This window comes from Papaver somniferum, unplaced genomic scaffold, assembly GCF_003573695.1.
Source record: "Papaver somniferum cultivar HN1 unplaced genomic scaffold, ASM357369v1 unplaced-scaffold_10, whole genome shotgun sequence".
In the NCBI taxonomy this organism is placed as follows: domain Eukaryota; kingdom Viridiplantae; phylum Streptophyta; class Magnoliopsida; order Ranunculales; family Papaveraceae; genus Papaver; species Papaver somniferum.
In genome coordinates, this window is record NW_020618825.1 from 17,383,047 (window position 1) to 17,398,487 (window position 15,441).

Sequence of the window (15,441 nt, forward strand, 5' to 3'; positions counted from 1 at the left end):
CAAGCTCTAAGGGTACCCTCATTGTATTCTACATTGAGGGGTACTAACTGTAGTTGTATCCTGGAGGTGACTCGCCAACTGCTGTAACATCTCAGAGGAGTGGCAGGCGATATTGCCTTTAGGACAGAGTAGTTTACGTGCCTCTACATTTTCTGTGCAGCAACATCAGCAACATTATTTTGAGCTAAGTATCTTCTTCTCAGTTACATTATTAGTACTTTACCCAACATAATGCCTATATAAACTCATTGCGATTCACAGTTGTCGATATAAATCTATAAGAATTTCCAGTGAAAAAAATAAATAATTGTAAAACCATGGGCGACTCTACTGATCTAATTAGTCTGAGATAGTCTCTTATGGGAAAGACTGCCCTTGTAACTGGTGCCACCAAAGGGATTGGGCACGCTATAGTGGAGGAGTTAGCTGGTCTTGGTGCAGCTGTTCATATGACTGCTCGAAATGAAAATGATATCCAGCAGTGCTTGAAAAACTGGAAAGAAAAAGGTTACAAAGTAACTGGTTCCGTCTGTGATGCTTCAGTTCCAGCTGATAGGGAGACGTTAATCGAAACTATTTCATCTGTTTTTGAGGGCAAACTCAACATCCTTGTAAGTGCGTTTATAGATTCTTTTGTTCGGTTTGTGATTGCTTTTCCATGAGTTCGTTTCTTATATGTACTGCTGAAATAGTGAGTCTATATCATAGATTAACAACGTCGGAACAACCGTGTTCAAAGATAGTTTGGACTACATAGATGAGGATCACGCAAAAGATATGGCTACTACCTTCGACTCCGGATACCGTCTATCTATACTAGCACACCCTCTCTTAAAAGCCTCTGGTACAGGAAGCGTTGTCTTTATTTCATCTGTTGCTGGCGTTGTTTCTATACCCCATCTCTCCAATTATTCAGCGTGTATAGGTATCAAATTTTTGATTACTAGGTAGAAGCCATAGCTAGAAGCTTGATTCTGTTAAAAAAAATTATTTGAATTTTATCTGAATCAGGAGCTATTAATCAAATTACGAAGAACTTTGCTTGTGAATGGGCCAAAGACAAGATACGCGTAAATAGTGTTGCACCATGGTATATTAAAACCAATCTCGTAGAAGAGGTTGTGCAAGAAGAAAGGTTTGTAGACTATTTAAAAGCTGGAACTCCGATGAGGCGCATGGCTGACCCGAACGAGGTTTCACCTCTTGTGGCCTTCTTATGCCTACCTGGTGCTTCATAAATCACTGGACAAGTTATTTGTGTTGATGGTGGCTTTACAGTAAATGGATTCTACCCTACACAAGATTAGTAAGAGCAACATCCTGAATAATGTATGCGATTAAAAACAGTTGAATCCCATACTATGCTTGTTGTGTCAAGATGTATTTGTTGCCTTAAGAATCTAAGATATATGTGTGTACTAAATAATATTACTTGCAATTGATGCATCTAGTGAGGACACTAGTTAGGGGTGGCTGGGAGGTGTTTCCAGCCGAATGGTGTTTCAGCCCTGCCCTAAAAGTTGTCAAGAATATTTCTTTGAATATGTCTTGGATGAGTTGAAAGAAGAAAGTTTATTAAGCCTCCATTTGTGACTGCATCTATGTGTCCATTATCTAAGAGGGAAAAGAGAGGAACTTAATGTTTGTTGGACTGCTAATCGAGCAAGGCTCCATTGACATGATAGAACAAGTGATACTTTTTTCAAAAACTCTGCCATTTTTGTTTGTTACAATCTATTGAACCTTAATACATAATTGATTCTGAATTTTTTTTTGACAAACTACTATTGCCGGTAAGGGTTGATATACACATGAATTTACGCCAACGCTTGCAGCTAGCTCTTGCTTATGGGTGGAATCTGTTGTAGCCCGTGGAATATCATGCTGACATTATTCATGTCTCTTGCGGTTTCGACTTCTTTACCATTGAACAAATTTTTATTCGGAAAATGAGTTATTTGTCCAAATATTTTTAAAACATGGTTCTAATGGACGAGTAAAAATTAGAATGGGTGAAATGGACACCAAAAAAATAGTAAGGATGAAACTGGATTCATTCTGGCTTAAACTTAAAAAATAGCGAGGATGGGTAGAATGAAAATGTTTACATCTAGGTTATTTTTATATTTTTTGTCCATTTAAATAGTATCAAAATATAGATATCTTTTTCATCCAGAAATTATTGATTTTGATCTTTTTAACCAATTTTATGATTTTTATTTTTTATCCGGTAAGGGGATGTTCCTTGTCTTTGTGCTTCTCTCTAGTCTAGACCTGCAAACTTGCGTTTCAATAAAAAATTCGATGTCACTTTATTATTAATCTACAGCGTAATAACCTATACAAATTTTTTACCTTTATTTTACTAATGCCAAGTCAGCTATGGCCGATTTCATCATTCTCATATGAGACCAATGTCAATTTGGGATTCCTGCGTGTCTCGGCCCGGGTGTCTCGGCCCCAGGTCATTCGTTGAAATTTCGTAATATAGCACAATGAGTACTAGTTGGGTAGGTCACCAAATACAGCACAATGGGTACTAGTTGTGTACTGTATTGTATATGTCGTCGAGACCTTTCAAAGTATATATAATTTTTTTAAATTTTCGACTAATATTTTGAGAGATACTCCCTATATTTCAAAAAGACTGTCCTCTATTTTATTTTTGTCAGTTTCAAAATGTGTTTTTTATAGGCATATTTTTCCAATGAACCTTCTAATTAAGAATGCGCGATGTGGGATATCAAAACTAATTGTGGGATAGAGGAAAAGGACAAAAACTGGATCCAAATATCCAATCAGGGTCACCCCTTATCTAAATATTTTTCCAAATCCTAATTCATCCCTCACTAATCAGATTTAGTGGTTAATTAAAATTAGTAAAAATCTTAAGTATTTGTTAAATGATTTGTGTGTATTTTTATTTGAATTTGGGTGAGTAAGGTGAGAGTAGAAGGAGGGAAAAAAATATTTGAGAGGGAACTTTTTTTTGTTGAAAATGAAGGATGATTGTGAAGAGAGAATTGTAGCTAAGAGGTTAAAAATTGATTTTTTTTTCTTTGAATCCACCATTTTTGCAGCTGAAAAAGCTCGGTGCCGGCATTGTATTCAACCAAAAAACCATGCCGGAATTTGTTGGAAATTTTCATAAATGTTTGCCACTACGCAGAATTTTCGGTGATCGACCTGGTTTTGAGTCCATTACCGGCACAGTTTCATAATTATCGAGCATGCCGGTACTGCTACCGGCATGGTATGTTGCTTGAATTTCTTTGCTGGCACATGATGTAAAGTATCCAGAAACTTGAAATTTTTTTCCACTTGACTGCCGGAACTGATAAATTTCTATCGAGCATGCCGGCACTTAGTAACGGAAATGAATGTTAGTTACCAAGCATGCCGGCACCTTATTCCGGCATGGTATTCATCACTTCCAACGATGTAAAAATAATTTATTTCAGACATGGTATTCATCACTACCGGCATGGTCTTCAACACTTTCGACATGGTATTCATCACTTCCGACATGGTCTTCATCACTTCCGGCATGGTCTTCATCACTTCCGAATATTAAAAAAAAAATCGTTTTCAAAGTGAGGAGCCGGCAGAGAAGGAGAAGATAATTTGAAAGGGAGTGGGGAATAATTAGGGTTTAAAGCCCTAACCCTAAAAGAGATTAATAAGAGGTGAAGATGGAAATGGGGGATATGTTTTTGTTTTTTGATTTTAAGTTTTTTTAATTTTTATTTTGAGGGAAGGGTATTTTAGTATTATTCCCCCCCAAAACACCTCTTAGCAGACACCTTTGGTTGGGGAAGTAATTCATATCCCCCAATTAGTTTTGATATCCCCAATCGCGCGTTCCTAATTAACCTTAAATTTTTTTATATTCATATTTTAATGGGACCTAATCTAAAATACTAAAGAAATTTGTATAATTAAGGTAACATATATATCATTCATTAGTTTTAAGAGACGGTATATTTGGCTCCAAAAATCAAATTCCTTATAAAGTTTATACTTAATAAATTCGATATCTTTTGATTTTACTTTTTTATTTCCTATTTACAATCCTCCTAACAATTTTAGGTAGTTTTTAATAATACCATTTTTATTAAAGTAAAATAGGTAAATAATTAATGATAGTCAATTAAATTACTATGTTTTTCTTATTATTTTGACAAAGTCAAAGCGACAGCCTTTTTGAAAGGGAGGGAGTATCTAGTTTTAAAGGGTTTTTTTTTTTTTTTTATGTAAAGAAGAGAGACTACTGGAGAAGGAGAAAGTTAAAAACAAGATAACAAAATGTATACCACTTGAATAAAAGACAAAATAAAAGAGAAAAAAGGTTTTTATGATATAAACTAAATGAAAAAATGAACTATTGCAGAAAAGAAATATAAAGAGAAGAAGAGAGAATTTCACATTACTAGATATAGGTATCCATTACAAAAAAATGAGCCTCAATTTATAGGCTAATACAAGAGAGGATAATAAAGGAATCCGCAATCGAGGGATACTTATATTACTGGAGGATATGGATTACTATCCCCATCTAATAGTGTCTGCTAAGGGTGTTTTTTGGTGGCAAAAATACGAAACTACCCTTTAAAAAAATAAAAGTTAAATCAAACATAAAAATACCCTACTCCCTTTTAAATTCTAAACATTCCCACTCCCTTTCAAATTCCCTTCTCCTTCTCTACCGGCTCCTCACTTTGAATTTTTTTTTTACATTCGGTAGGGATGAAGACCATGCCGGTAGTGATGAAGACTATGTTGATACTGAGTGACGGCATAGATTTTAGGATGAATACCATGCTGATACTGAGTGTCGGCATGGATTTTAGGATGAATACCATGCCGATACTGAGTGACTGCATGGATTTTAGGATGAATACCATGCCGATACTGAGTGTTGGCATGGTATTTCAGGATGAATACCATGCCGAAACTTGCTATTTCAGACAAATTTTTTTTGTATGTCTTTGTCCTCAAACCGGCACGGTTCACTTGGGAATCGACCATGCAAGCACCACTACCGGCAAGCTCGATAATGAACTTTTTGTGCCGGTAGTGTACTTACAATTTCAAAATTGGGGGTTCTTGTGTATAGGCATGGTGAAAGTATAAATACCATGCTGATTTGGTCTCTGTCGGCATGGTATTCATACTTTTACCATGCCGTCACTGAATTTTTCATGCGTAACAATGGTGGATTCAATGAAAAATAAATAAAATTTCAATACATTAATACATATATATGACTAATTGGAGCACTTGTGTATTTAGCTTGTTTACTTTCCTGGGTTGGTTCTTCACCTAAACCTTCATCATCATAAATATCTTGATTTAATGTTGTTGCATCAACAGATTCAATAATAATGATTTATTCTAATGATTATCAAACTAATCTATTAGCTTAGCAAATTATATTTAACCATTAAACATGATTAGTAAATGGTATATTAGGAATTATATAAATTATCCGGATAGGGGGTGACCTTGATTTACTATTTAAATCCCATTTTGTCTTTTTTCTATATCCTCAATTAGTTTTAATATCCCCCAATTGCGCGTTCTAATAAAGATAGCATTAACATTATGAAGAAATGAAATGCATTCGTAACTAATGTATTAAACCTAAGTGATTACACTAAATGTGGGGGTTACCAAGAAATAAAGAATGTGAAGAGATGGAAGGGGAGATGAAAAGGTGGTGGTGTAAGAGTGGTGGATATCCACCAAAGAATTAATTTACAACACTCCCCCTTGGATGACACCACTATATTATGATATTGCCTCGCCAGGAAAATCTAAAAGGGACAAAACCTAAACGGAGAAAAAAAAGTACAAATCATATCATGGTGTTGGAGCGTCAAATATTTCCTAATTAAAACCCTGCTAGGAAAACCCATTGGGATAAAACCAAGCGAAGGAAAAAGAGTACAACACACATAAATGTCCATCACACAATACTGATGTTCTCTTCCTGATGATGTGCACCCATAGAAGCATCGAAATACTTGTTACATAATGTTGATCTTCAAGTAGAATTACCGGCCATATTTTTTCAAAATAAGATATAAGTCTGTCTTCAATAATGTCTTCGAATATCTCTTTAATCAAATTTATTCAAGTTCGTTGCTTCATCAAAACCTTGACTAAGGAAAAAGAGTACAATTGCATATATATTAATAAAAGGAGTTGGACATATATATATGTTGCCTCGTTAAAACATTGAGAAGGAAAACCCAGCGGGAAAAAAACCTTGACTAAGGAAAAGATTACAACTCGTAAAGTCCAATATATCCTCCAACAGAAAGAATCAGTTGATTGGTTTGACGATACAGTACCACAAGTAGCTAGATAATTCACAACCATCTTCAGCTCAAAATTTTTTTTGTTGGTAATGGAGACCTTTATGTTTCCATCACTTAATATCAAATCTCAAGTTGAATTGTCTTTCTCAAATTCCCAACGGTTGATTTGTAGGATCTGATATATCTTTTATTCTTCGATTCCTTTCAAACAATAATAAATGATCAGCATTGCTGCTGCAAAAAGGATGTTGTATCGTCTAAAAATTTGGAAAATGGAAACTGATTATCTGTAATTCATTACTTATGAGACCTTGGATAAACCGTCAAAGAAAAGACCAAATGTTATAGGTACTACGAAACCAATATACACAATGTCTCCATATTAGTACTAATTAAGTTTGGCAAACAAATTCACTACCAAACAATTTCAAGTATAACGTATAAAGTTATACATAAAATCAAGCACAAAAACAACTTATAATTAGTACGTAATACGAACCATAAAGAGTGTTACATACCCGTTACCGAGATGAAAGTAGATTGCTATTATAAAAATTTTATTAGGAGATTACATACTTATCCATGTAAACATGTCAAAACTTTCTAAAGTTGACAAAATCATGGACCATTATAATGCTTAAAAAGTTTGATACATGATTCCAAGATCTTTTATCTTGAATTCTTTCAATAAGAAATATAACATGTGGTAATCTTTTAGAAGTTTAGAAGAACGTTGTCTTCGATAACAAACAATTATATCAGATCTTACAATTCATCTATCAACGGGATACACAATACTTACCAAAGTATTGGGAATATTCGAATCATTGAAGAGTAGATGATGTAATTTTACAGATCACAAGTGTTTGTAGAAACTAGATGCCACGAGTGGCGCTGGGCAATTAGCGTCTTTGTTCCTCTCGTCACACTTTCATGTAAACTAATTAAACATCAAACTTGTAACCTTCTGGGTTCACAATTTGTATTTATGTCCAAAAATGTTTATTAGTGAGAGGACGACCAAATATGGATGCCTTTCACCCATATTAGCCAACCATACATATTGTCGATACTTAGGACAGTTTCTCTGCGAAAAAGGATTTTGTCTATAATCACTATTTGATGACTTCAATAGCTACTCTGAATATATGTTCGACAATAACTACGATTATGTACGTGTATAAAAATAATTCTTTAATATCGACACCACTTGTCCACTTAGGGATGAATTACTCTTTAGGAGACATATATATGGTTCAGTAATTAAAGATCGTAGTTAGATAGTCTCATTGAGAAAATTATCAATAGCCTCCCCAAGAGCATTATTTTGATTCAGCGTGATTGGTTTCCTCTATCAAGTAATATATTTCTTTTCATCATCAATTCAGATGAATTGTAGATGATTCAATTATTGTTAACTCATGGCACGCCATGCAGGGACATAAACTAATGCCAAAATACATGCAACAACATATGAAATTTTATTATTCTTCTTGTAAGAATAAAATTCTTCAAGATATCATAGTGACATGAAAAACTTCTCCACCTTATACCGAATAGGTGCAAGAATTATGATGAAACGAATTCATGACGTTCTTAAAACGACTGCTTTCCTCCCCCTAACAGCGGGAAGTATCATCATATAAGATTGTATTCATGTGAAATCTTTTATAAGAGAGTGACCTTGGATCCAACTAGGTCATCCGAAAAAAAGAAATTCACGGGATTGTTCATCATAATATTATAATTAATAATTTTAAGTCACCCATGCTCATATATGTCAGTAAAAATTGACAGCGTATCTTTTATCAGTGTGCACCCTGATTAGTATTTATAATATATGATAATTATAAGATCTTGTATTGGTACGTCTACCAAAACTTGAACGAGAAATTCTTCTTGATTGGTACTGATCAATTATTGTGTCGGAGACGTTTAATGCTGTAAAAATTATCCTCTTGTAGCAAAGAGTATGACATATATTTTGAGTTTGAACTCTAAGTTCTCTTTTGTGAGAAGCAATTTAGTATTTTATTGAAAAACTACCATTGACACAACTCAATTCCAATTATGTTGTGTTCTTAACGTATTTTAATACTTGTAAAAGTACTATGATTATGTCTTTTAGACCATAGTCAACTTGTGTTTCCATATGCTTTGCAATATGAGATAGTTGAAGAAATGAATTTATTCAAATCTTACAAGCAAAAAAGTGCATCAACTCAACCAATTAATAAATAGATAAATATCGTATTGGTCCATTAGATTGAAATTGGATATTTCACCACTAATTTAAACATATATTTTTCCAAACAAAATCATGGTAATATGTGATGAAATTTTCTTTCCATGATTAGAGTAGGAGAACCACAAAGATAATCATCCTTACTAGCGCCAACTTCTGGTAACATGTTGTTATGCCAATGGCTGGTTCCTGGAAATGCCATGAACCTTTTAGGATAAATAAGCCTTATAAATGGCACCATGAAACTTTTGAAAGAATATTGGTAATTAATAATTATGTGTCATCACGATGATTTGGTTAATGATGGTTTTATAACCAAAAATGCTAAAGGAACATACAACAAAAATTTACATCATTCTGCAATAGACACTTCAGGTTCTGTATATGATATCCATGAGAATTTTGTATCATCTACTCATCTTGGTAGAACTTTGGTGTCCGAGCCGACCATGCCTAAGCATGAATAATCCAAGGCCATTAAACTTCTGGTTAATCCCAACATGAGAATCGATCGTTCAAATTCTCTATGGTACACCACATAAAAGACATCCTTAAGCTTCTTTACAACGTACTTCTGACACAAAATAAATGTAGTAATAAATACTTCATCAAATGATCAATGGTAGTTATACTGAATATTTTCAAAATTCCACAGATATTCCTCGGAAAATTATTCAGGAATCCGTAATAATATAAGGCTTCAATAGTAGTAACTTTTAAACCACCAGAAAGATACATGCTCTTCCAGAGACGTCTATCATATTATTCGAACCTGAAATGATATTTTAACATTTTCCCAAGGTTATAAAATGGTTCGAAAAAATTGTGTTTATTTTTCCGTTGTTTTTGAGACGGATATCTCTATTAGCTATATCAATACTGGATAAATTACTTCTGTAACCATATCCTTCAGTATAGATCGACGAGTGAAAAATAATAAAACCTTTGACAAATGCACTTAGTAACTATGGCCTACTTTGGGAACCCAAAATATATGAAATTTTTTTGGAGATGAAACCTTTTTGGTTTGGGAACTTCATACGATTCTAGTATCCTAAATGTGGATAGGGAGACCTAAAGTATATGAAAAGTCAAAATTACCCTTATCCCATAAATAAATCATAATTTAACAATTCATGAAAAAAAAAACTAAATGTATTCTTCTGCTTCTTCTCTTCTCCTTAATTAATTATGATGAAGATGATCATCATAATCTTATCATGACGATGAATCGATGATCATATAAAAACCTAAATTTATTATTATTATTATTCCTCTCTTATTATTATTCTCCGTCGCGTCATGATAAAGATGTTAATCGTATAAAAAAAACCTAAATTTGTTATTCTTCTTCCTTTATTCTTCTTCTTCTCCATCCCATCGTGATGAAGATGATGATTATAAAAAATAAAAAAACTAAGAAATACACCATTTATTTATTTCTACTTTTAATTAACTAAAATGCCTGTTTCTTCAAAAAAACACTTGATGCTCACGAAAATCATGATCCAAGGGTGTTGGTTCATCATGTAATTCCAATTGTGAGTTTTTATCATTAACCAAAGACTGAATATATGATTGTTGTTGTAGTTGAGCTAAAGATTCAGCAGCTGCAATTCTCTCCTCACAATCATCTTCCATTTTCACAAAAAAAATTCCACTCAAAAATATTTTTCCCTCCTTCTACTCTCACCTCCCTCACACAAATTCAAATAAAAATACACACTAATCTATCCACCAAATACTCAATATTTTACTAATTATTATTAACCACTAAACCCGATTAGTGAGGGCTAGATTAGGAATTAAAAAAATAATTGCATAAGGGGTGATCTAGATTTGATATTTGGATACCTATTTTGTCATGTTGTTATATCCCCCAATTAGTTTCCATATCCCCCAATTGCGCGTTCAAAATCAGTTAGGGAAAAAAAAACTTTCGGGAGGGAAAACCTAGCCGAAACAGGTACTTTTGGCTGGGAAAACCTAGCTGAATGTAGATTTTTTTTTTGATCAGAATTACTCACGACTGGAAAATCTTAAACGTATGTACCTACTTACGGCTGAGAATTATTAAACTGTGTACCTACTTTACGGCTAAATTTATACCTTCCTATCCGTAATATATGACTTATGGTTGGAAAAGTAAGAACTCCCAACCGTAAACAGTTTTACAAACTCGTTTTTTAAAAACAAATCGAATTTTTTAGCCAATAAAAAAGAGAAATAAATAATGGATTTTCTTAGTTTATTTATATATTTTTTATTTTTTATAATCGTCATCTTCATCGCGATGTGATGGAGAATCACGATGGGTTGGAGAAGAAGAAGAATAACAAATTTAGTTTTTTTTTATATATAATTATTATCTTCATCATGATGCGATGGAGAGAAAGAATAAGAGAGGAATAAAAAAAATTAGGTTTTTTTCATGATCATCATTTTTATCACGATGAAATTATGATGATCATCTTCATCATGATTAATTAAGAAGAAGAGACGGAGAAGAAGAATAAATTTAGTTTTTTTTTTTTCATTGAATTGTTAAATTATGATTTATTTATGGGTAAGGGTAAATTTTGCTTTTCATATAGTTTTAGGTCCCCCTATCCACATTTAAATTTTGTTGCTTTTTTGTTCCTTGTGTTGCCTTTGTAGTAAGGACAAGTCCATTTTCGGTATTTGTGTTGCCCTCTATCTAGAAATTATTAGTTTCCCTGTTATCCTCCGCGGGTTCCACAGGAATCCACCAAAAGATAATGAGTAGAAATAATTACCTATTTCGGCTAGGTTTTAATCATCATCTTAGTTATACGATTCAAAAAAAAATCTACATTCAGCTAGGTTTTCCCAGCCAAAAGTACCTGTTTCGGCTAGGTTTTCCCTCCCGAAAGTTTTTTTTTCCCTAACTGTTTTTGAACGCACAATTGGGGGATATGGAAACTAATTGGGGGAAATAACAACATGACAAAATAGGTATCCAAATATCAAATCTAGATCACCCCTTATGCAATTATTTTTTTAATTCCTAATCTAGCCCTCACTAATCTGGTTTAGTGGTTAATAATAATTAGTAAAATATTGAGTATTTGGTGGATAGATTAGTGTGTATTTTTATTTGAATTTGTGTGAGGGAGGTGAGAGTAGAAGAAGGGAAAAATATTTTTGAGTGGAATTTTTTTTGTAAAAATGGAAGATGATTGTGAGGAGAGAATTGCAGATGCTGAATCTTTAGCTCAACTACAACAACAATCATATATTCAGTCTTTGGTTAATGATAACAACTCACAATTGGAATTACATGATGAACCAACACCCTTGTATCATGATTTTCGTGAGCATCAAGTGTTTTTTGAAGAACCAACCCAAGAAAGTAAACAAGTTCAAGTGCTAAGAGGTCGAAAATTTGATTATTTTTTTTTTTGAAACCGCCATTTTTTCTCTGAAAAACCTTGGTGCTGGCATACCCATAGTATGAATACCACGCCGGCACCACCAGAACCTGCACGGTATTCATACTATTTCCATGCCGGCGAAAAATATCCCCCATTTTGAAAAAAATTCCTGTGTGGTCTTCAACCAAAAAAACCATGTCGGCACGCAGTTAACTTTTTACCTACCACCGAATATTCCATGGAATATCAAAACCGGCATGGTTCCCTCCTAACTTTCCATGCCGGTACCACAGAAAAACATCCAGGAGTTAAAAAAATTTGAACTTAAATACCAGCGTCTTATACAAATTATCGAGCACGCCGGAAACTAATATCAGCGTGGTATATAAATTACGGACCAAGCCGGAACGAAATACCGGCTTGGAACCTTACATATCTAGAATACCGGTACCACTAGAAAAACATCCGGAAGTTAGCCACTTTGCTAGTAATATACCGACGTGCTATATAAATTATCGAGCACGCCGGTACCTGATTCCGGCGTGGTATATTAATTACGGACAACGCCGGCATACATTACCGGCTTGAAGAGAATGGTTGCTCAACTAGAGGAAGATGTTCGCAAGAAGAAACTATCATCCGAAGAAGAAGAGGATGAAAGAGGAAAGATTAAAGAGCGAGTGGACAAAGAACACGATGAAAATCATAAAAAGTGGTTGGAATTTCTAAAGGATTGGGAGAAAGTTTATTGGTCTCTTACCTAGGATATATATGAAAAGAGTTTGAATATCTTTATTGGTCTCATACATACAACACATAATTAGTTTATATATGCTAATATAAAATTATGTGTACATTAAACGAGTAAGCAATTAACAATACTTACTAGCAATCCAACGGTCTTATTAAGTTGGGTCATCCTAGGTGGTGCCTCTATAGGAGTTGGAACGGGAAAGTTTTTTGGGGTGGAACTTCGACGTCTTCCGGGTGCACGACAAAAGGATGTGACCATTCCAAGTAATTACCAATGTAGGCGGGATCGGCTTCATCAACGTTGATCGCAAGCTCCCAATTACTAGTATCTACCAAACGACGTGGTTCTCTATCCCTCCAATGTGTTGGTTCTGGAATTGGATCATACTCTACCCTCAACCTTGTGGAATTTGTCATGGACACAGAAAGGTCAAGCTGATACCTTTCAGTAGAGGCTGTCATGAAGGAGGGTAGTTGCTTGTAGTTGCCGCATCACACTTCGAGGATCAGCCATAACGTATTCCTTTGGGTGGAACAAAGGCCCATTGTAAAATGCAACGTTATAAAACCTCAGATCACTACAAAACAAGTAGCTTATAGGGACGGCTGTTTTGAAAAAACCGTCCCTAAAGAAGGATATTTGGGACGGTGATGGCCTGACCGTCGCTAATAGTCATAAAATATTTAAATCAAGGCTAAAATATGTCCGTCCGAAAAAGAAAACATGGTCAAATAGTATTAGTGACGGTGGAACAGGGGACGGTACATAAACCGTCCCTAATATCTCTTGGGACGGTTTTTTGTCTTCTTGGGACGTTTTTTGGCTGTCCCAAGAAACCTTCTGTTTTGTAGTGAATATTGGGAAATAATCTTTGATATGCTTTATACGTTCGTCTTCGCTTGATGGTAAAACGACTATTTCGCTTAATAATAAAGTGTGAGATATTTTACACCTACGAGGTCAGAAGTATGGACTTCACCATCCACATGGATTAAATATTTATTGTGAGAGTCCCTATAATCCCTGGGATAGGTGAAAACCATGGCCGTCTCCATCCACCATCAGGGAAAATAAAACCCTGGTCCTCCAATTTGTGAGGTGAGTGTCAAACTACTTGGCCATTTTTCTGATGGTTATCTGACATTCCCGGTAAAAGTTGGTGTACACATGCACAGTTTGTGAAAGTTGAATTTGAACATGAATTTGCTCCAAATATCATCTCATGAATAGTTTTCATTGCGTAGAACATATATGTAGTTCGTATGTAAGATAAACATTTGCTAAGCTTATTCTCTAAGCTGGCTTCCTTAATTTCCTATGGTATATTCTTTCTTTCTAATCCATTTCTCCCGTCTTATAAATAATTAAGAAAGTAGTTCGTATGTAAGATCATACACATACAGAGGTTGCTTTGTGAATGTTGGTAGTTGCAAGTCGTGCGAACTGATAGCACCAATTTCTCTTTTATAAAAAAAAGAAAGAAAAATTAAAGAAAAAAAGAGGAGTGGTTTGTGTGAGAAAGTGCTCACCTCGTGGTCTATCAATTAATTTTTATTCATTACAGATCCATGAAAGGTGTCGATACAGGCGCCCCTATAATAAGTTAGCGGAGGATTAGGCATTGACAAAAGATTTTGCACAAAAATGTATAGTGTGTGTGCTACACATGGGTCCAGTAATACTAGCAATTCCTATTCTAATCTTCTTGATATCTTTTTTTCGATCCATAATCTTCTTGATACCTGAGCTTCCAAAACTCTTTTTAGTTGACAAAGAAAAAAGATTCCACGTTGATAAAATATCCCCAACTCTGGTAGATACCTAATTTGAGACTAATTTCCAGAATAAGTTTGGTGCAATTTCAAGGACAGGGAGGGAACTAGGGGGTGACTGGGGTTGCTCCCGCAATCTCCAAATTCCCAAAATCCACCAAAAAATAAAAATTTAGTCTCCCTAAAAAAGTTCAATTCCTAGCTCATCTTACTGATTTATTGCACCGAAGTCTAATAGGTTTTAGCCTTAGGATCTAGTTTTTGTTAGCAGTTAGTCAATTCAGCCACCGAAAGACGTTGGACTACACACAAGTACAAGTACTACTACTATTTAAGTTTCACTAAACACCTTAAGTTTCACTAACCACCTCTAGAGAGTATTTTAGAAAGGTATGAATGGTATTTCTACAGAAGACTATAAAAGAATACTGTTTTGAAGGGTGCAATAACGAAGATGCTTGGGACTTGCATAGTAGGAATCGGTTTTGTCGGGCATCTGCACTTGGCCTTGGTAATGAGAGTGTATATAATTTGGTTGGATTCAGGCTAATATAACATATTACGCAACTATGCAGCATATACAATGTCAATAAATGTCGTCTCTGTCTGTCTAAGGTTGTTAATAACTGGGAGTTATGAATGGTTTAGTACCGAAGTAGATGCGATAACGATGTCATTACTTAATCATCTCATTTCCCCACGACACCAGATAATGATTTTTATTGATTTCTCCCCGATTTAGATAGATCAGATCAGCGGTAAATCCGTATATATATATGCATCACATGTTAGCCAGACTAGATGATCGAGGTCGATCTAAAATCGTGCAAAGCAACGTGCAAAACATGCATGAGTGTAGAGAACGGAATGCTTATCTTGTTCACTACCATAACTATTTTTCTATTATACATACATCGTCGATTCCACGTAAGGGGAAGATAAGTGATAGAAT

General features: G+C 34.5%; 1 protein-coding gene across 1 annotated transcript; it reads left to right on the forward strand.

Moving 5' to 3' along the window:
• Positions 1 to 230: 230 nt before the first annotated feature.
• LOC113326943 (tropinone reductase homolog At5g06060-like) lies at positions 231 to 1,573 on the forward strand. The gene is made up of 3 exons (XM_026574598.1): positions 231 to 611; positions 709 to 925; positions 1,012 to 1,573. Exons 1-3 carry the CDS (start codon positions 360 to 362, stop codon positions 1,236 to 1,238), a joined length of 696 nt encoding a protein of 231 aa, XP_026430383.1. The 5' UTR covers positions 231 to 359; the 3' UTR covers positions 1,239 to 1,573.
• Positions 1,574 to 15,441: the final 13,868 nt, after the last annotated feature.

What these genes read in the sequence shown, in the direction of transcription:
- LOC113326943 (XM_026574598.1), top strand. Translation starts at nt 360, where the DNA reads ATGGGAAAGACTGCCCTTGTAACTGGTGCCACCAAAGGGATTGGGCAC. An exon ending in AGGGCAAACTCAACATCCTT is followed by an intron (nt 612 to 708) that starts GTAAGTGCGTTT and finishes TCTATATCATAG; the next exon opens with ATTAACAACGTCGGAACAAC. An exon ending in CAATTATTCAGCGTGTATAG is followed by an intron (nt 926 to 1,011) that starts GTATCAAATTTT and finishes TATCTGAATCAG; the next exon opens with GAGCTATTAATCAAATTACG.